The 23,569-nt window shown below is 39.7% G+C and overlaps 1 protein-coding gene across 5 annotated transcripts in view; it reads right to left on the reverse strand.

Moving 5' to 3' along the window:
* The window catches only part of LOC108428793 (genetic suppressor element 1-like), a 60,754-nt gene that overhangs the window by 19,121 nt on the left and 18,064 nt on the right, over positions 1–23,569 (reverse strand). For 3 of the 5 annotated variants that reach the window (XM_017700079.2, XM_017700080.2, XM_037542627.1), the window contains exons 2-3: positions 8,275–8,472; positions 1,107–1,300 (exon numbers count right to left, since the gene is read on the reverse strand). In XM_017700079.2, the coding sequence (XP_017555568.1) occupies positions 1,107–1,300; positions 8,275–8,472 (392 nt within the window). Of the gene's footprint in view, positions 1–1,106; positions 1,301–8,274; positions 8,473–11,111; positions 11,270–23,569 lie in introns of those variants that run through there. The other 2 variants (XM_037542628.1, XM_017700078.2) reach the window with 2 other exon arrangements.

Raw genomic sequence — 23,569 nt, forward strand, 5'->3', positions numbered from 1 at the left:
ATATATATATAAATATTTCATATATTCAAGTACCTATATGTTATTCATTTTTTAAGCCTAATCCTAAATTTAAACCTTTTCTCAGTTAAAAAAAAAACAAAGAAAGATACAGCTTTTGTTAAAAAAAAGCACTTTACAATGTTTGCTAGTCCTGTTATTGTCATTTTTTTTTACATTTTGTCTTGAAAATTGAAAAGAAACACACACACCACACACACAATACCTAGCTTCTGACTCACTTCCCTTTATAGTCCCATGAATGTCCTTATGCTAACAATGCAGAGGAAGTGAGCAGGAGACACCAAAGGCAGAGAGGAGGAATTGGAGGAAGAGATGAAATGAGAGGGATGAAAACATAATGAGTCCGAGTCCGTCTTAGCAGAAGCATATCATCTCTTTACAGCCCTATTTTAAATGAGGAGAGAGATGTCCATGAGAAGAGACAAGTAGAGATTAAATACGTTAAATAAGACAGGAGACAGAAAAGAGATGGAAGAATACAGAGAGATAAAGAGAGAGATAAAATGAGAAAGACAGAGGGAAGAGAGAGAGCGACAGAGAGAGATGGAGAGGGAGATGGAGAGAGGGAGGGAGAGAGAGAAAGAGAGAGAGAGAGAGAGAGAGAAAGAGAGAGAGAGAGAGAGAGAGAGAGAGGGAAAGCGAGTGAACATGCAACAGAGGAAGAGAATGAGAGACGGAAGCAAGAGAGAGCAAGAGATACAGAGAAAGAGAGATTCATTGGGAAAGAGAGAGGAAAACGGGGAAGAGTGAGATTAAGTGTGTTTGGATAGCTCAGACAGTTTGATGGACTCTGGGTACATTTCTGTAATGGCTGAGAGGGTGGATGTAGATTGATGATGGAAGACTGTGCTTTCTCTGACCTCTCAGAGATCTTACCCATCCACACACACACAAAAACACAGACACACACACACGCACACACACGCACACAAAGAGAAAGGCCTTTTCTGCATCTACTCATCCATAAGTTAACAGCTTCCTTCAACACCACAGTCATTTCTTTGGCCACTGTTTTGGGACTTTTATCAGAATGTTTTTCCTATTATTGACAATTTCATATTGTACACATGGAAGCTCCGCCTCACCTGTCTCCCCTCACTCCTCCACAGGCCGTTAACTGTTTTGGTTGGTGCGATGGTGACCACTGGTGGGGTGCTGGACACACTGTGGGCCCCAGGGGGTGGAGCAAGAGGACCCCGCTTAGGCGTGCCTGCTGGAGAGCTGTGATTGGTGGCTGGGGAGGAAACTGGTGAAGATTCACCACTGATGGAAGCGGGGCCTGAGAGACACAGAATAAGAAAATAAGTAAATAAGTTCATTACAAATCATTTAATCATCCAGTATTAAAACAACTCTAACATGAACAATAACAAACCTCCTGACACTAATGAATGTAGACCTACAGCACAGTTCTACCCTGAAAGGGACAGAACAAATGGGATATTGTATATGGTTCTGTGTACACTCTTACAAACACAAAAGCCAAAAGGAGCAATGGCACAGAAGAACAACATTTGGTCCCCTATAGAACCCATCAATGAACAGTTTCTTGAATAACTACTGTTGTAAATGAGATGTGTGAGCAGGGAACCTTTTCAAAGTAAGAACCTCTACATCACATGAATGTTCTACACCGATTGCAGGTTTTACCCAGAACTTTACACACAAGCCAAGCACTGTTAAGAGTCTATGCAATTCTATGACTATTCTACATTTCAGAGGGAATATAGCTGTTTAAATACAGCCAATCAACATTGAGGCATCATCAAGTCTTCCAAGCTAAAGATATTCTCTCACTGCTTTATAACTACTGTCTACCAGTGAGATGATAAATCCTCTGGATGCTCAGTAAACAGCTACAGAGATGAAGAACCTTTCAAAAACAGAACAAAAAGAGAGTAATGGAAATGTAGAGATAAAAGATGAGGGGAGAGGGGAGATAGGAGAGATTGCGTGTGTGTGTGTGTGTGTGTGTGTGTGTGTGTGTTTGCCAGAAAGAGCAGGCAGCCTGTCAGATAAAGTGTACATGCATCATCACGTCTATGGCTGCCAACTTCCTCACTATCAAAGCCCTCGTCTCAGTGTCAGATCAGATGCCAGTTTACAAAGATAAAGAAACAAACAGTGATTATAATCTCCCTGCGGTAAACACATGCACACTCCGATTCATACACAAACACACACTCTTCTCACCTTCTCACACTGATCTGCTTCATTTTTACTCTTATTAAAGAAAACCTGTAGCAGGGGGGTGTACGCGTGTGTGAGTGTGTGCGCATGTACTAATCTCTTGACTCCTTTCTAACCACACACACACGCCTTACACATTCCTGGAAAACAGCCCAAAAGTCAAGCATGACAGGAGGTCGCATACAACACGCTGAAAGCTGTGTGTGAACACGCACGTGAACAAAATGATCAATAACTGTATGAACACCTACAGTGTCCAGTTGAACTCTAAGTAAATTCAACACTGGACATTTTTTCTGCTGTGCATATGTGCTGGTGGACAATACAATATTTACCTTTATTATGAAAAGTTACATCACAATATGCTTTTCTGAGCATATCATGAGTACTTACTGAACACTGATCACATGCATTGGGTCTTGTGTGTCTGCTTCAAGTAATCAAACTTCAGAAAAAAACTAGATGTCATGATAAGGGATGTAAAGTGATTTAAATTATTTTAACTAATAAAATAAATATGACTGTTTGACCAATGTCATCAGTCAAAATAGGTCAGCATCATTTCATTTCATTTCCAATAAACAGCTCCTATCTGAATAGGTTGGTTTATCATTCAAATTGAAGAATATCATGTTTACAAGTGTAAACATGAGAGCTCAATGGGAGACTGGCTGTGCTAGTTAGGCCTATTAAAAAATGCCCTGCTAAAATAGTTGTGTTCAGGAGCAGTGTTCAAGATGATAACAGTACAACTACAACAATCACAAACAATAAGACAGACAACTATTTTGTCCAGAGAGAAAGTGTGACACATGACAGTGTGAGGAAATCACACATGGCCAAAATTATAGAGAGCCCAAAGATTCTTTCCAGAGCTACTGAGCTACAGAGAGCCCAAAGTAGCCTCAGTCATGGCTTTCATGTTCACTTAAACTAGCTAGTAATGAGTGAAAAATAAAACTTTAGAACTTATATTGAACTTTCTGTAGTGCATTATTACACATTCCTGTTATTATACATTCAACTTTTTAGTATATGCTCATACAATGATCAACATTACAGTAGTCAGCCCTTGAATCCTAATGTAGGGTATGTTTAATGTGGTGTCAGGCTATTTATTTCATATATTACACACCTGGCTTAATACAATGCCACATTATTTGACGTTTATTGTAATTTTGATGCTTGCAAAATATTTTTAAAAATTGGGAGAGTAAGGCATTTACCACTTCATAGTGTTGCCACTTTTCACAACACTTAAAAGATGTTTAGCAACTAAAAACAACAAGTGATGAAGTGTTTCAGGTGTAATTTTGTCCCATTCTTCCTGCAAACAAGTATTAATAAGTGCAGGGTTTTCACTGTCACTCACATTCTCCACCAGCAGCCAGGTCAGGACTGCAGGCAGGCCACTCCAGCACCTGCACCCTCTTCTTCCACAGTCATCATTGCTCCCTTTATAATGTGTGCAGAATGTGGTTTTGCATTTTTGAATCTTTTTGAAATATGCACAGGCGTCCGTAGAAAAGATGTCATTGTCAAGGCAGCATATGTTACTCCAAAATCTCAATGTACTTTTCAGCATTAATGGTGCCGTCACAGAAATGCAAGTTACTTTTGCCAAAAGCACTGACACAACCCCATAACATGACAGAGCCTGGCTTTTGTACTTGCTGGTAACCGTATAGATGGTCCTTTTTGCCATTAGTCTGGAGCACATGGCATCTAAAGACCTGGAATAATAATGACAATAATTAATGATAAAAATAATTATTCATCTGACCACAATACATATTTGCACTGTGTGATGGTCCATCTCCGATGCCTTGAAGGTGCATATAGGAAGTGCTTCATTACTGATTCAAACATGGCTCAGCCAGTCAGCATTTAGATCCTGAAGTGTCTGTTTTACTATTTTAACAGGATGCATCCTTGATTTTAGGCTTGTTGGTAAACGATTAATCACTACTAATGACAGTGGGTTATCAGCCAAAAGAATTTGCCAAAATTTGCTTCCCTAATCATGATACAAATAGACAGACCATGCTAAAGAATCATGATATTACATATAAGCCATATCGCCCTCCCCTAGTATGTGTACATGTGTGAAATTATTTTTTCGTACTGCTTCAGGGCTCCACATACACATACGCGCTAAGTGTACCGCTGCTACGCAGCATCTGTCTAAGCCACCCAACAAAAGGAGCAAAGTAGGTCAACCCCTCTCTGAGTGCCTGGTCTTGCACAGAGGTGATAAGAGTGTGTGTGTGTGTGTGTGTGTGTGTGTGTGTGTGTGTGTGTGTGTGTGTGTGTGAGTGCATAAGCATGTCTCTGCTAAATTGTGTAAGCTTGAGTGTCTGTTCATGTGTATGAAGTACATATGTAGGTGTGTGTGTGTGTGTGTGTGTGTGTGTTACACTAAGCCTCTGTTCATCATTTTAAAACGTGCTCTTCTCTCAGGAGATCTGACTTAATCTATTCTTCTGTGGCCTTTAAGACACAGTTATAGTCCACCCGGCTCCTGACCATCTACTCCTTGATCACTGTCTCTGTACTGCTTATACAGCATCCACACATTTATTAACGTTTATTACTAATTATCATGATCCTGCCCTTTGCAACGCTGATTTTACAGTTTGCTACAATGTGTAAATATATGCTAAAAGCACTGCGACCCCTCACTGATGATCCAGACGTTTCTGTTGTGTTTTGATGAATATGGCATTAAAGGGAAATTACACAAATGTTTCCAATTTTCTGCATGATAATATAGTTAAGATGTAACAATGGGGAATTTCAATATATCTTTCAGTATATTAATGTCTTATTTAATGATAGTTATATAATTTTTAAAAATTGCAAAAAGTTGCTCAAATGTAAATAAAGTAATTCAGAGTGGTTTGATGTGAAATGATCTACTCTAGAGTTAGAATTGCATAGTGGAGAAATTCAAAATCTGTTAAGTTAATTTACAACACACCATTTTACATCAAAATGCTTTGAATGACTACATCTCAGCAAGATTTATGTTGAAATTTAGAAAAATGTGTATAATTCTCATTAAACAAGACAAGTGTGTTTAGCACACTCAACGGCAAAAGAATTTATGACATATACTTAATTTAAAATATAGTTACAAGCATTTCAAATATTCTACTTTTCACTGAAATGGCTTTTGTTGATATTAATACAAAAATGTACTTTATATTAGACAAGAATGCAAAGCATTAAAGCATTTTCACAATGGTCTCAATGGTTTAACCAACTATACAATATAGTATTTTTTTCCATATCCTGTAGCTCTAGCACACACATAGACAACACAGAGACAGGCTTGCAGAGCAGCAGGCCAGCAGAGAGAGAGAGAGAGAGAGAGAGACCCAGCAGAGGGAGAGAGACAGACAGACATTATATGCTTCAGTAAGCAGTGGGGGCTGATGACAATTAGTGAAGATAAATCAGATTGATTCAGTTGCAGAGACATGACTGTATCTCTCTGCTAAAAAGAGCCGGACCACTCAATACACTCTGTGTCCCTCGTTCTCGTCTCTCTCCTCCAATCAAAGCCAAGAGACTAACAAGAAACTAACAGTGCCTAGACAACGCAGAATATAGACACGAACAGCTACTCACACAAAATAAAATTTATAATAACAATGCAATGATAATTACATAGTGGCTTTAAAGACGTAGACATGGAGAGTGCAGTGTAGAATTTAGGGATGCTGTGATTCATCAACAAAACACAACTGATGTTCCTTTGTTGTCAATTTGTATAGTAGTAATGCATATTCTAAATATTCTACAGTCAGATACAGAGCCAGTTTTATAGAGCAGACTCATTTATATACATTTTTAGAGATGGCAAGATAGCACTTCTTCTTTTCCTGTATTGATATTTAAATAGCTACTAATCCAGTACCCTTTCTTTAAAGACTTCTAAGCTTTAAAATAATCCATTTTAATTTAATTTGTATTTGAAGCACTACTTACAGTAGCAGAAGAAATGCACAGCTAAGATCACATCACACCACACAGTGTAATAAATCCAATTACTATTTTTTTCCTCCAATGTTTAGTCCAGCCTTTTCTGCTAATATCAGCTCAATATCTGCACCCATCGATACTGATATGCAAGCTCTAATTTTATGTTACATTGTGTTTACTAGTATTTTTAATAAAGTATTTTAAAAGGCTTCTTAGCCTAACCCTATACATAAATACTATTTAATTCACTATATTATTTCAAAAACATTATTTCAAATTAAATAAAATGTGCTGAAATCTTCGAAAGGCTTGGCATCAGGCAGGGGTTTGTTATTATTCGGTTCATTTTTATTGTTCAGCTTTTTTTAAAAACTCAAATTATTAGAACAATTTTCAAAATAATCAGGAGATTCCTCGATCTTTAATAAAACTGCTTGTGACAATCAGTGCAAACTGTGGGTGGAGGAGGGGCGGGGTGGTTGTTGTGCCACAACATCTTACACCTGTATGATTATTATCATAGTTGTGACTTTAATAGTGAAAGAAAAAGAAAAACTGATAACTGTAAAAGGAGGGAGAGGTGGCCACTGAATGTTGGCCCAGGGATTTGAAGGGAAAAAAAAAAACAGCAAACAGACTGTGTTTCATTCGGAGAGAGGATCCAATTTACAAAGGTTAGTTTCCCTGACAAAAAGCGACAGTATTAATAACCTCATCATCAGTTCTGTATTTCTGTACCAGATCACACGCCAGAATAATCAGAGTGCTGGGCCTTGGAGCAGAGCTAGTTTAACATTAACACAGGCTGAGGCACTGATGAAAGTACCACCACATTTTCAGTGGCCACCATGGTCAAAAACACCCTAAACCACATGATCAGCTGATCCATCTCCTTCTACCAGGCCTGATCCCTTTCATCTGCTGCTAGTGTCTGAAGTTTTTGTAAAAGCCATCATTTACAGCAAGAGCAATAGCTTACAGACTCAAGGCGAACCTCACTGAAGCTATGATACTGAAACATATCATTAAAAAGCAAAGAGTGCATATATGTGTGTGTGGGTGTGTATAAGTGTGCGTGTGTGAGTGTATGTCCATGTGTCCGTCTCTGGCTGTGACTTGAACACAATCACACAGACAGATGGGTCTCCCAATAACGTGCCAGCCATCTGAAACTCAGCAAATCTGCATGCAAATATTATTCAAATCAATTCAGTATGATCTGACCACCAGCAGCAGATCAACATAAGAGCATGTATAGATGTGTGCACGTGTGTCAAACCTGAATGACATTCTCCTTCCTACCACAACCCAAAACCTTTGCAGTTTGGAGGGAGGGAGTGAGGGAGAGGGAGGGGGAGAGGGAGAGAGAGAGAGGGGGGGTAGGGAGGGAGAGAGAGCGAGCCTCCAAAGATTTGCAGGGTGGAAGATAGAAAATAATCATTCTACATTACTCAGGGTCTCGCAGAGCTCAAGATAAACTCTAAATTAAGATTCTGGATAGAATGAAGGACAAAACTGCTGAACAAGAAGTGAAACCAAACATCTGAAACATTTAATGAGTGGACAGTAGAGAAAGGCAGAGTGAAGAGGAGAGGGAAGGAAAAGGGATGGATGCAGATGAATGGGTGATAAAAGGACAGATGAATGTTTGTAAAATAATTGAAAATACACAATAACACTGATAGAGAAGAATATAATGAGAAGAGTGGTGGAGGAAAAAAAAATCAGACGAGGAAAAAAAAGCAGATGGATGGATGAATGAACTGATAGTGGGAAAATATAACACTGTGCCTCTAACAAAATTTCAAAATCTAGAAAAAAAAAAAAACTCACAAAACCTCTAAAACTGTCACATTACAGCAGAAGGAAAAGACCAACAGTGATGGCAAGTAAATAATTGGAGGGCCAGCAATGACAAACAGACAAGTATGTAAAAGGTGGAAACCTGTATGATCTACTCTTGTGATATGAGAAGTAACTTTAAGTCGGGCAGAAAGCATGTAGTATGTAAAGAAGAGTGGAAAGAGGCACAGATGAAAGGAAAAGAAGAAAAGAAGACTCAGAGGACACACCCACCTCTCGGCTCCTCTGCCTGTTTGGCCAGTTTGCGGAGAGCAGCAGCAAATCCGGAGTGAGCAGACTGAGACACTGGGCTCCCATTGGCCACCACTACTCCATTGATGGGGGAGGCAGTGAGGGGGCTGACGGTCGCCGTGGTGCGGGTTGCCGTGGAGATCATCCCTAACGATGGCGACTTTGGCTCATGGCTCATGCCTGGAGGGGACGGAAGAGAAGGGAGGAGAGAGAGAAGATTTAAATGTGATTATTTGCATTAATATTTGCATTCCAAAAACAAGGATTAACTAAAGCTAACATTTAAATGAGAGTGTGTGTGGGTGCCAAAGATGAGTGTCACACACACACACACACATTTTACAGACATAAATAATTTAAAATGTTAGAACCACAAGAATTACTACCACTATTGTCTGTTTGCCTATGGTTAATCTTCCTGTACCTGACTACGTAAAAATGTGCATGTACAGAAGATCTGAAATCACATCCCTCCTCAGTCCGCTGACCAAGTTAATGGAGAGATAATAGAAACTCTTTACCGCACACAATCAATCAGGAACTGGATTATGCTACACCTCCAGAGGAAATCAATAGCATGTTTCCATCTATAAACCTATAGCAACACTTCCTCAGTCTGGTGGACATAGCAATGGGGGATGGAAACAGCACCACAGCATTCACATAACATTATCATGACAGTGAACTGAACTCTATCACTGATTTCAGTTACAATGTGCCCAAAAACATGTGGACATTTTAACCATTACCAAACTTTAATGAAGCTTTTTTGGTTACTTCATAACATGCTGAACATAATGAGAATGCACAAAGCCTAGAGAGGAATTCCAATCAGACTGCACTGAGAGTCCTAAAGGCACAAACTTTAAAGTGTGTGTTCATGGCATCATGACCAAAATCTGCAGAAGCCTGCAAAGAAACTGCTCAAATGACTGCAAATCTGAAACACACCGCAATTTGGAAAGATTACTTTACCAAATAGAAACTAACAGTGTTGGAAGGTGTCTGTTTAAAATGCCACTTGAACTCAATACATTTGACATAACTCAATACAATACATGCACAGCAGAAGCGTTCAAATACTTTTTGGTGTCATGGTATATACTTACTCTTGCCCATAGCTGTGTTGATGTAATATTTTTTATGTATGTGTAAATGATGTAGACATTTAAATCAATTCAGATCAATGGAGCATGAAACGTGTGTGTGTGTGTGTGTGTGTGTGTGTGTGTGTGTGTATACACTCTGTGGTATAATCAGAGAACACAGCATATATCTCATAATAGTCATTACTGCTCCCTCACACACTCATTGTCAGCTTTATCACAGTAACCTCTTCTTCACCCTTTGCCCTCATACTGAACAGCAAAGAGCAAATTAGTAATGAAATTAGCAGCGTTAGTGACTCCCCTCAAGAGAAAGCTCATTACAGCTCAAATCTGCATCACAAATTCAAACACACCACTCACACTGACACAGACACTGGAACCCTGCTCAGAAACAACCACACGCACAGGTAAAGCAGAGAGAACTGCAGAGGGAGTGGGAGATACATACTCATACGACATTGCTAGAAAAGGGGGCTTCAGATAAACACTGTGAAAAAAGGTATTTGGCAGGTGAACACATCTACTACTACAGAAATCTACTCACTATATGTAATATTACTCATTATGAGGTCACTGTACAAATAGTATAGGTTTATTCAACTTCTTTTTGTTTTTTACTTGTTTTAAGTGATTTATTTAAGGGAAATCCTTTAAAATTTTGCTTGTTTCAAGACTAGGGGTATAATGATGCATCACAATGTGATTAGACTCATACTTTGCACAATGTAAGATTTACAGGTATGGCTGTGTGTGTGTGTGTGTGTGTGTGTGTGTGTGTGTGTGTGTGTGTGTGTGTGTGTGTGTGTGTGTATGTGTGCGTGTGTGTTTGTGTGTGTCTGAGTGAGTTAGGTAGGAATGCAGGTTTTATTTTATTTTATTTTGTATTTATTTTATCTTTTCCCTATATGTGAATGTCTGTCTGATACTGTGCACTATGAACTCCTGTAACCAAAACCAAATTCCTTGTATGCGTAGCATACCTGGCCAATAAAGCTTGATTCTGATTCTGATATTGCAATGCAAAAATGTGACATATGGAGATGTAATGATGCATCATGAAGAATGGCCATTATGTTAATTATGCCATCTAATATTGTGCTGCACTTATATATCATATTTCATTTTATTGCACTGTGTATTGTAGTTTATTGTATTGTATTGCATGGCACTGCATGGCACAGAGTTCTGTGTTCAGCTCTGTTCCTTTTTTCTGGGTACCTACAGTGACTTTTGTTTCCAGCAGTATCTGAGCTCAGGACTGTCTTTTTCTCTAACATATTGGTAACTAGCAAAGATACTTTCTCTAGTACACAAAGCACTTCTTGTAAGTCGCTCTGGATAAGACCATCTGCTAAGTGCTGTAAATGTAAAATGTAAATCTAATACAACTGCATTATATACACACCAAAAATTGCAAATAATGAGCACCGATCCACACTTTGCTCTAGCATTCCTCCTGCTTAACAGCCCCAGTGTCTTTAGCAAGTTGTGCAACAAAATGACTATATTCATCATTTTTCTTCATTCAAATATTGTTCAAAATACCAAACTATGAACCAAGCATTGCGAATCAAATTGAACTTCAATGAGTTAATGCAAAAAGTAAAGGCAGTACATACAGCCAAATATAAACACACACTGCATGATCAGCACACCAGGCTCCATGAACAAATGCAATTAAACTCAAATACAAAATAAAATGATTCCTACCCAGCAGTCTATTCCACAGAGAATGAACTGCAGTTCTCCTCATATAACATCCAGCTCACTGTGTCCTCCCAGTTCAGCATGTTCTACTCTTTTATTTAAAACAGAATCACCATACTCAATGCTCCTCATTTGATCTTCTCCCTCTCTTTCGGCTCTATCTCTCCGCTCATGGGTGCTGTGTAGAGCTTATCTAATGAAGCACCACAGCAACTCACACTCCTTCACTCCCTGTGGCCAAACACACACACACACACACACACACACACACACACACACACACACACACACACACACACACTCACTCTATCTCTCTCTCTCTCTCAATCTAACAGCTGCTGTGGAGTCACATGGTCTTCATTTCTCTCCCTTCCCCCTCCACCACCCTCTCTCATTCTCTGTCTAGCAACTGCTCTGAAGTCATGGGGCACACCCTCCTAAAGCCCTTGTTGCCCCAGGCAACTCTTCAGCCATTGAGAGATACCGCAAGCACAGACAGGGACATCCTACCGATCCACTTCACAGGTCAAAGGTCTTCCCTCCTGACCCCCTCAAACACATTTCAATGCAGTCCAGCATGAAAAGAGACACAGAGAGGAGAAAGAAGAAGGCTGGTACAGACATGTGCAGCCCCCCTAGCACATAAACATGAATGGTAACATACATGAATGATGTAACTTTTGAGGAACTGAAGGCAAAAGCATTTTCAAATGTGTAAAAAGTACAGCATCATGTTTAGACCAGCTACAGACCTCTGAGGTCAGGCTGTCATTTTGTAGTCAGTAAAACGTCCAAATAAGGGTCCAGGGGGTCCGGGGGGATCCAGGCAATTTTTCAATATGGGAAAAATGAAGGGAGCATTAGAAAATTGCCCCACACCGCACCCTGTGGAACACTCTCTGGAAAAAAAGGTACCACACAGTCACTGGGGTAGTACCCTCAGGGGCATGTCTTCAGTACCCTTAGCTAGGGATCATAATTATGCCACATTCCTTTGTACCTTTGTAGTTATATATGTTAAGTGGCACTGACTCCATACACCTTGTCCTGACTGCAGCCTTCTTATTGTATTGTTCTGTTTTAGTTCATTAGGTTATAAAAGGGTACAAATACACACTTTTCCCTTGGGGAAAAACCTGAGACCATTGATGCACCTTTGAGGCTATATTTATTCATTGTTATATTTTTCATTGTTTGTACCTTGATGATCAAAAATATACCTGTACAGTATCTTTTTTTCTGACAGTGCAGGCAAAATGTTCCCAAACTGATAACTTTTGTTCTGTGTATAGTTTCCCACCAAGCGTCACCGAGTCCTCTGGATTACAAAGCTATTAAGTAGTCGAAACACAAACACTGCTACATATAAGTGAGTCAAAGGGAAATTCAAAAATCTGCGTTATTAGATCACTAAGACCTAAACAAAGCAATCTGGGGTGTTTTGACATGACTCCTTATAATGGTGGTGTTTGAGACCAGAGTTCACAATGTCAATAACACAATTACAGCCACTTTATTTTCTGCGAAAAACAGTATCTCAGATATCACGCAGCATATCCGTAACCGTTTTATATAGTAGCTTTGCGTGATGAAGGGTATAGAGGCATGAAAACGTCTTAAAACATATGGATCCTATCAGCACTACTGTTTCTCACTCCTTAAGTTTCTCTGGAATTAATCACTTTACATCAAATCACTCTGAATTACTTTTTTAAAACTTAACAACTTATTTATATAGACATTTTGTAAAATTTCACTGCACTCCTGTACACTGAACTGTTGCTGTTGTTATTTCTAACTTCATACACCAGCTACTCAAACTGCAGCCTATAACTGCCAAAGTACACTGCCTTTCATTTACCAAAAAAAGCCCTGAGGGTCATGCTGAGACAGACAGTCAGACAGCAACCACACAGTATAATGTATTCGTCCACCTTACAGTGTAGTCACTATTATGACTTCGGGCTCATTGGTGTGTCATGGTCTACAAGCATGGACAGAGACAACGAAAGACAGATACAAAAATAGAGAGAAAGAAAGAGAGAGAGTGACAGAAAGGGAACATGAGAGAGCAAGAGAGGCAGAAAGAATGTGTAAAAATCACAATGAGCCTGTCCTGCTTGTTTAACATGTCAGCACGTTAATGGCTTCAAGAGGAAGTTAGGAACGCTTAACACCTCAGACATTTTTTTCCCGCTCTCTCTCACTCCCTCAAACACACATATACACACCCCACACCCACACAGATGAGTGATGGGGTGAGATAGACAGCTTTAATCTCTGACCTGGCAGGACTGGGGCCTGTGGCTTTTTAAACTCTTATCATTGAACACAAGCAGAGAATCAGGGGATTACTGAGTAGCACGCACACGCGCACACACACACACACACACCACAAAGATATACCAAATGCTCTGATCTTTCCTGAAACATAAATACGGCATAGCCTGCAAGTAATCGGTCATGGGCAGAATTGTTATCATTTCTTCTCTGGACGTGGATCTGGACGAACTGGATTTGAACTGAAACATTGACTAGGTTAAAGCACAGCACATCATCTCTAATTCAAGGACTAAATTAAAGCTATGACCAGTGGATCACACAGGAATCACAGCCTCTAGTTTCAGGAACCCAATATTAACTGGACAAATTAATATAATCTTGCAGTTTGCACTTCACTGACATTATCAAGACTGTAACATAGCTATTTTTCAGCTTGTGCTTGCTCTGAGGAAGGGGTTTTTACCTTCAGCCTGTTCTTCAGTAGGTGTAATGCAGCACGAAGGTCAGATCTGATGACTTGATCAGTCAAGAGCATGTTAATTTTTTAGCCTTGGAAAACCCCATACTTGCTTATGTGGCAGTTACGTTGCACTGCTACCATGCCATCAGTAGCAGTCACATCACCAATACAGACAAATTAACTAGTGTCTCTGACAGCCATTCATGCCACCAAAGAGATGCTGGAGTTAGATCATAAACAGCCCCTCATTATTCCTCTTTCCATCGCTCTGGTCCAGGTTCATCTTCACCTCATCTGTCCACCAGACATTGTCGCAGGCCTCTAAAGGCATTTATGGGCATTTTACAAAGCTGGTCTTTCTGTTCTTTAGTTTCACAAGTAGTTTTCATCTTCTTCTTAAACATTCTGACATCAGGATGGTTTGTTTTTCTCATTTTAATAAACTGACATATTAATGTCTACATCCTGTTCCTGATCTATTCAATGGTTTTTGCTCCTCACAGAGTATTTTTCAGTCATCCAGGTTGCAGGTTGTTTGCCATGGCTGTTATTTAGTGGGCTCTAGGTTTTAATACAGTGCCAAGCAGAAGATTTTGGCATATCTAATGTTTTGGTTCTGGTTGTACTGGTCATACCACATGCCACATCAGACTCTTATATATGAACTAATGATGCCTTTAACAAAACAATGCACAGCTGGACAAGAAACAATAGCCTGATTACTTTGGGTCCCGTAAAATGGACAGACTATGTATAAATAGGGTTGTAATACAGGGTTTCTTGAGATAAATGTACATACCCTGAATTAGAGCTGGCGGTGTGCACTTTTAGCTTAATAGTGTGGGTGCTCTCACTCTCTCACTCTCTCTCTCTCTCTCTCTCTCTCTCTCATAGTGGACAGTGCAGAGCTTTGAGTCAGCAGCAGCAGGATGCTTCTGTAGCCCTACATTTTGCTCCTGGCTGCAGACGGCCCTGTTCATTAGACAGTGCAGCCCATGCAAATCCAGCCAGCCTTGTTCAACAACACCAGCTTATGGAAATCCAACAGGAGTGCAACGGGGGAAAATGGATGATGGATGACATGTCAGCCTGTTCTGTAGACTACACCAACAGATACATACACACACACTTACAGAGAAACATGCACACAGGAACACACACACGCTCACAGACGTCCCTAATGGCGACAGAACAGCAGTGATGCGTGGGCGACCGCTGGGACCTGAGCTGCCCTCGGCGTTCATTAAGACCAGAGAGAGCCTCAAACACACCTGCCTTCTGCTCATTAACCTCACCATGAGTGTGTGTGTTTCTACATAACAGTAGGAAAAAGGGTGAGAATGAGAAAATAGAGGGATAAAGAGAGAGAGAGAGAAAATGTGTGTGAGAGATAGAAAGAGTGAATATATAAAAGAGAGTATATAAAAGAGTAGAAAACAGTACATGAAACCTAGAAGGAGAGAGCAAGTATAAAAGGGAGAGAGAGAGACGTGTGTGTGTGTGTGTGTTTGTGTGTGTGTGTGTAGATTTTTAAAAGTAGAGATTAACAACTAATGCAGCAAAACAGAGAGACATTATGAACAAATAGTCATGAAGGAATCACACAAGGCCTGTATGTTGTTTCAACCTCTATAACAATTACATGCCAATCAAATGTGTCCATTACGCATTCAGTAATGTTCACAAGCTCTAACAATTGTGATTAGTCACACTGATTTAGCCCAGTACATGAAAACCTCTCCTAAGACCAAAACTGTATTCATTTAGTTGTTGTTAATAATTAACATGATGCTTTCCAGGAATCCATTACCTTTTGGGTAATGAATCTTTTTGTCCATTTAACTACACAAAGAAAACTGCTTCCACTTAAAGACACTACGCTATATGTGATTAGCTTAAAGAGGACATGAAAAGATGGCAGCCATGTGTTCAGAGCACTTAGATAAAGGTTTTAACCAAGGGGCTGTAAGCTTAAAGCAATGCACCTGTGCACAGCACTGAAATATTCAAATAAAAGCGATACAGAAACATGGAAAAGGGTGGACCCAAATTCAAATCAGAGACAGTCTTCAAACAATACTCCATGAAATCACTGCTCTTAAAAAGGCCATCATTACAGTTTATGTTCTCAGTCGTTTAGGCTTGGGTTCTACTCTAGAGACATGTCTGCATATTAGAGCTAATAATAAAATCATGACCAAACACCCAGTGACTTGGATTCATAACAAGACACATCAGCAGCGAAAATATGGACTTTAGTAACAATAATGGCAATTACTATAAGTGCTATCACAATGACTCATCCCTGATGCTTAATAGTAATACTGCAGCTAAGAGCATCCAACAGCCTTTCCTCTGATTTAAAATTACTGACAGCAATGTTGAGAATATACTGCTGCTTGATGAAGGGCTTGAATTATGGCCTTCTGTTATCAACAAAACTGTACTTTTGATTAATGTGCAATTAATTGTAAAGCCCTACAAATGAGACATGCATCAACAAACAAAGCCGTGATTATCCTGTGTAATGTACATGAATAGAGAGAAACAGAAAGCGATACATAAGAGGAGTGAAACACAAGGCGAGATGAAAGAGCAAGGCGAGTGTGGATGAATAAAGAGAAGAGCCAACCTCTCTGCCCTCTCCCAGGAACGTACAGGCAGCGTGAGCGAAAGCTTCTCTTTAATCAAACCCATTCTTTCTTCTCTGTCTTTGTCTCCTCCTGTCCTCCTCTCATCATCCCTCGCTTCTCCTTGTCATTTGGTGAAAGCGAAAGGCACTAATGACTGACGCGCTGATGGACTACACAACACAGACACGCCTGCTTTGTGTTCTACCATCTCTCTTCAGTTTACTGTAATTATCCACATCAGGAACGCTGATGACAACAGTGTGTGATCTACAGCTGGAGAGCGTCGCTAAACATCCAGTATTATTTTTAGTGAAAGCAGTATCTGAAAGAGTGCCTTCCTTTAGGTGACAGGTGTCTGAAAATGCAGGTTACTGAGCTGCATCATTTGCTCAATGTATACACTGTCCATTAAACATTTGAGGACACCCTGCCTTCTTTAGAAATTCACATTCTCTCACAGTTGCTTTTCAGCAGATCTAATTGTTTGAATATTAGCATGATGTCAGACTGGATGTTGTTTCCAACCTGCCTTATTCTGATTAGCAACAACAACACAGTCGAGGAAGGCAGTGTAGCTTTTTAAACTGGAAACTCAATGTTATGTAGCAACTGTAAATTTCAACCTGAAATCATTAGTTTAAAGGGATTGTCTCCAAACATTTTGTAAATATCCAATCTGGCAACATTTGCTACAAAATACTGCAATTGTGTACAGAGCATGGTTCAGACAAGATAAAATAAGATAAGATAATCCTTTATTAGTCCCACAGCAGGGACAGTCACAGTGCTACAGCAGCACAGGGATAGCAAGGCACTCAAAAAAATAAGAAAAGAAATAACAAAATTGTTCATTATTTAATAAGTTTCAGTTTGCTACTTATCGCTGTATAGACACTTTTGGCCCAAAAGGTTTAAGTGCTCATGAGTGCGGCTGACATCACTTTGGGGATAAATTGTGTGTGGTTGGGCATTATTCCCAAGATAGCACTTTTGTCAGTTTTGCTATATAAATAAACAGCTATTTAATATGTTAAAGGACCCATATCACGGAAAACTGCAATTTCTCAATGTACTATGTCAAAGTTTCAAAACACATCAGTCATTCCTCAGTCCATATATGGAAACTAAGCTGCAAAGCCAGCCTGTTTTGAGTTTACTTAACTCAGCATTTACATAAATTCACCTATCCAGCCTACAGCACTTTAGCTCCACCAGTTCATGCTGAAGTTATAAACTGTTTCAATGCAGATTGCTTTCTGAATGAGGAACAGTCAGAACAAATCTCACTTACACCTAACAGTCATAAAGGAACAGTGACACAAGTGTTTTGTCATGTAAAATTTATTATGATTGTTTTTTGTAGACATACAAAAATCTAATGCTAGAAGTGGATATCAGGGGAAAATTTTAAGTGCAAGAACAATGCATATATATTATATACACACACACACATTATAATTTAATATAATAGTATATATATATATATATATATATATATATATATAGAGAGAGAGAGAGAGAGAGAGAGAGAGAGAGAGAGAGAGAGAGAGAGTCATGCTCTTGTCTGTATCTGCTCCCATGAGGGAGATGTGTGGCTCTGGCCAGCTGTTGCTCCACTGTAGCAACTTCCAAAGCCTAGGGGAATGTGTCAGAGCTCAGAGCCTCAGTAGAGCTCTACTGCTGCTGTTGAGGACCTGAGGGAGCAGCACCAGTAAGTATTCAGAGTTTAATATCCTCTACTGCCAGGCAACAACACTGGTGGTACCTAGGTTTTTATTACAGTTGTAACAGTTTTATAAACCATTTAGATCGATTAAAAACATTTTTTATTGCATAATCTTACAAATAATGTTGCTGAATGACTGTATGCTTACAGTACTTTAATCTCTACTGTATACTTATATTTATGCACTTTGCTAGGATGAAACACCTTAACAGAGCACTGGTATCGGATCAGTACACAGTATGGGCTGGGACCCTGAGTTAAGATATCAGAATCAGTATAGAGAGAGATAAGATTGGTGGATCTCTGTAGAGCTGTTAAAAATAATCGATTGATGGCAAGTAAATTTTGGTTCCTTAAAAAAATTAAATAAATAAAAATTTAAAAACTTTTAATGGTTCTTTAAAGAGCCATTTTAGTAAATGATATGTATGTGAAGAACATTTCAAATTTAAAGACAAAAAGCATATAAAGACTACATGCTAATTAATACTTAACACTGCTACTTAAATATTCTTTATGAAAACCAGTTCATATAGAATAGTTTGACTGAAACAGTCCGTTCTAGAAAGGAGTGGCATGAAATTGATGTGAATATGCTGCATGATGCTCAAGACAGTGATTTACATTCATCTTGAGAAGGATTTGGCCTAAAATGTACTTTTTTCACCCATTCATCATAGAGAGATAAAGAGATACAAGAGTCCTCAAAGAAAACAAATTTTCTAACTTTTTCCACTACTTTACCATAATTAACAATGCATCGTCGCTGTCCAAAGAAAACCATGCATGCCTTTTTTTGTTGATTTTTATTTTTCTACATCATTTCAACACACCAGCTGTCATTTAAATGTGTGTGAAAATAGAAGGACCAAATGTCCTAAAATCACTTATAATAAAATCTCTTTACAATGAATTACACTGAAAAGGTAAAAGTGTTCCTTTTCCTGTAAAGTTTCTATTTTGGAGCTTCTTGTTTTTCTTTGGACAGCAATGACATATAAAAGCTCTGAAGACATGTCATTTTTTTCTTTATGTCTTATAAAATGGGTATATTTGTCCAGTAGACGTTTGTGATCCCATCACCACGGGTTCTCATCACCACCACTATAAAGTCGGTAAGTTTCTCTACAATGAAGCATTGTACATCAAACCTCTCTGAATGACTTTGCTTACATCTCAGCCATTGAATTATGCAGACATTTTGAGAAATTGGTGGAATCCCCCTTTAAACTTCTTCCTAGAAAAAACTACAAAAAATAACAATGTCCAAGTCAAGGACTTGCAAATATAGCAACGATGACCCAAACACAACCTCCACACTGAACACAGCCTGTAACAGCTCCAGAAAGACCCACCTGAACATCAGTGAAAGCTGCCTTTATGTGCTTATCACCTCAGTGCCATCGCAGACATGCCACACATTACTCTGCTTGGAAAAGCCACTCTCTCTCTCCTGTGCTTTCAGTCGCTCATCTTTTCTTCTTTCTCTCTCTTTCTCCCTCTCTTCCCATGCTCCCTCTTTCTTTCTGTCTCTCTCTCTCTCTCTCTACCCCCCAGACATGCTATTTATTTCTGTGAATGGTTCCATAGCCATTACTAATCACAGCTTTAATGCTTCCTGCTGTTTACTAATTACCCATCGCATTCTCTCTCTCTCTCTCTCTCTCTCTCTCTCTCTCTTTCTCTCTCTCTCTCTCTCTCTGTAATTGCTGGCTAACAGTACTGTGTGCGTGTGTGCTGCTCAGTAGGAGTCAGAATCAAGATGGGAGGAGGGCAGTTTATAGAGTAATGACAGCCAGGAGGTGTGTTCTCCCTTTGATTTTCCTAATCAGAGTGTGTGTGGCCCCTTTTTCTGTCCACCTAATAAAAACTGTGGAAACAACATCTTGACACATTATGAGCCAAAGATTTTGACTGGGGATGTGCATTCTGATTCAGCACCTGATTCAAAGTTTCTGAGACATTTTTGGGGTTAGCAGGTCTGCTCCTGCAGACCTGAGCTCTAACCATGACCCACCACACCTGGTCCAGCTAAAGACTGATTACCTGAACGAGGTGTGACAGACTGTATTGGAGATGAAATTTCCAGAATTAAAGCTGGCGGCCACTGATCTAAAGGCTTCAGTATAGACCAACATAAACAGTGAATCTGATGCCTGTGTCTGAGCGTATACATTTTTGTGGAACTTCTGAGGTAGCTCCTCCTGAGGCTGTATGAGAGATTCGAAAGTGTGTAAAGTTGCATCAAGGTGAAGAAGGGTCTGCTTTAATCTACTTGTTAAAATCACATCTTCACAAATATTATAAAAAAGATAAAGCTCTTCATAACTAAATGTGACCAGAATCTTGACTGATACTGTATGTCTCCATGTGACAACTTCAGTACTGGCACAGCCTACAACACAAAGAGGGAGAGGGAGAGAGAGAGAGAGAGAGAGAGAGAGAGAGAGAGAGAGAGAGAGAGAGAGAGAGAGAGAGAGAGAGAGAGAGAGTGAGTGATATAGAACGACAGAACAGAACAAAAAGAGAGGCAAAAATAAAAGCAGAGAAATAGAGCAATTGAGAAAAAGAGCAGGAAGCGAAGGACAGGAAAAGAGGTAAAGAGTGGGGGAGAAAATAAAAATAATACCAAGGAGAAAGAAAAAGAGAGTGAGTAATAAAGAGAGACAGGGAGGAGAAAGAGTATGAGAGAGAAGGAGGGAAAGAATGAAAGAAGGAGGGAGAGAAAAAGAGAAAGAAGGAGAAAGCAAGAAAGAAAGAGAGAAAAAGAGGTAGAGAGAGAGAAAGAGGGAGAGAGAGAAAGAAAGAAAGGGAGAGAGAGGGAGGGATAGAGAGAGTTGTTTACCTCTGCTAGTTCTTCTCTCTGTCTCTATCACAGGGAGTCAGCCTAGGAGCTGATTATCAGTGTTTGAAGGATCAGCTCTGCTCAAATGAAACACTGCTGCTTTCTCTCTCTGGCACATTCATCACATTTATTTCTTTAGCAATTAAACCAGAGCTGGACTTCCTCCCTCCCTCCCTCCTTCCCTCCTTCCCTCTCTCCTTCCTTCCCTCCCTCTCTCTCTCTCTCTCTCTCTCTCTCACACACACACACACACACACACAGTTACAGTGATAAGGCGAAGGTGTGCATATGTGTAAATGTGTATAGCAGCTGACTGGCCGAGGCAAGAGCAACAGCCGTAACCCGAGATAATCCTAATACAATGCGGCTTTACACACTTACCATAACTACAGACTGAACACACACAGTTTACTGCCCGCTGACCCGTAACTAACCCTCTGACCCTGAGCGGCAGGAGGTTATCAAACAAGACTTTATCAGCATTAACTGTGCAGCGAGCACAGATTTTGTCACAGTGAGAATGAACCCTCTGCACACTGACCACAAACAGCTGAACTATCATTAATGATCACTCTATCATATTCCCATCATGGATCTATGGCTGAAACTGATTATTCTATGTCAGAATCACAATTTGAGAACAATTTTTATTATAGCCAACATTACCAACAACAAAGTCTTGACAATTTTTAAGTGGGCATATTTAAGCTGGACATGGAGTTTGTGAACTATCTGTAGACAAGTTAGACCAATCCAAAGCCATCAAACATCCATGTGCCATGTAAATCACAACACAACCACAACTAAGGCCCGATCCCATTTTACCCCTTGCCTAACCACTTTGTTTTGCCTGCTCACTCCTAGAAGTAGGGTTTTCAGAGGCACACCCCAATAGCCACATTTACAATCAGCCTAATAATCCGTTAATCTGACTAATGGCGCCATCAAAATGTAAACACCTCAATCGGAATAGTCTAGTCCAATAGAGGTCCTTTGGAATACAAATTCTGTCCAATTGAACGAGGTGGGTAAACCTTTAAATAATCCATTAAATAGAAGAATCATAGCTGTGTAAACGCCTGAATTCGATTACATTCCAATTGGAACATGCAAGTACATTTTGCGCATGTGCATTTGTGTCACAGCAAAAGCAGAGAACTCATAAACCGGCAGTTGCAAAAGTTTAGAAGGTTCAACGTGGTGGGAGAACGTTTACTCTAAACTCTACTCCACGCATGCACATCATTTTGCTTCGGAATACTTGTAGTGAACATGTAAACGAAGATTTTTCATCAAATTGTTGAATAGAGTGAACATATAAACACCTCAGTCTGAATCTGTAATTGGAATGTCTTCAATCAGATTGGCAAAATCTTTGCATGTAAACACAGCCAATGAAAAAGAAAAAAGACAGGCAGACAAGATGGCTGTGCAAGTGATCAAAGAAACCAGTATTTTCTCTTTTAAAAAATTACAATAACCACAGTTTTATCTTAATCATTTCAATGTATTATAGTCCTTTTCTTCAAAACAAGCACAAAAAATTGCTTGTAGTTTGGTAGATGTGTTTGGTAGCTAGCCAGCTAGCTAAATTTCCCGCTTCACCTTATATGGTGCAACAGTTCTGATACCTGAGGTGCCTGAATGTAACTGCTGCTCCATGTAATGTCTAATGGGAAAATTCAAGCAAGAAGCTTGCGAATCCCAGCAGAGAGGTTGCTGAACTTTAAACTCCTCTGCCATCATTGCAGACTGGCAGCACTGCCTACAGAGCACTGCCTGTTAATGAAGTAAAGTTCTTTTTGTTTGAAGGTTGTCGTATCTTGTAAGGGAAGATTTTAAACAGTACCCCATGTAATTCAGTTCCAAGGGGCAAGGTGATGCTCGAGAAAAAGGAGTAGGTGTAAAAATAAAGGAAATCGTGCATAACTGGCAGTCTTGCACACTACAAACAGTAATGTTCATGTTCTAAAAAACTGGCCTGGAGCTCACTTCATAGAAAACAGTCGCAATTTGAATCACAGATTTTTTTTATCATTCAATTAAACTGCTAACTGAGTAACAGTGACAGCCCTAACAGAGACTGTACTTGACTGCATAATGTCAGGGAAAAGAAATCACAAATTCATCAAAGTAAGATGCTCTGTGGGTCTTAGCCTTTGATATTTCACACAGACACAGTGGCTGAGCAGCCACTGGTCATTTAACCCTTTCCGGACTAGACAGTCTGAAACAGGCCTTGGAGTGATTCTGAAAGGTGAGTAAGAACTGTGAGTGAATGGGAGTGTGTCTAATGGAGTCAGATGTTCAGTGGAGAGTTTCCGTGACACGGCTGCTACCCCCCTCCCACACACACACACACACACACACACACACACACACACACACACACACACACACACACACACAGACAGTGTGTGTAATCCACTGATAGTAATGCTTTTGTGTGAAACAGGCCAAACAACATTAGGAACGGATGGGTCATTCTGCCTGAGGGTGCACCAAGACAGACTT

Source organism: Pygocentrus nattereri, chromosome 11, assembly GCF_015220715.1.
Source record: "Pygocentrus nattereri isolate fPygNat1 chromosome 11, fPygNat1.pri, whole genome shotgun sequence".
Classification (NCBI taxonomy): Eukaryota; Metazoa; Chordata; class Actinopteri; order Characiformes; family Serrasalmidae; genus Pygocentrus; species Pygocentrus nattereri.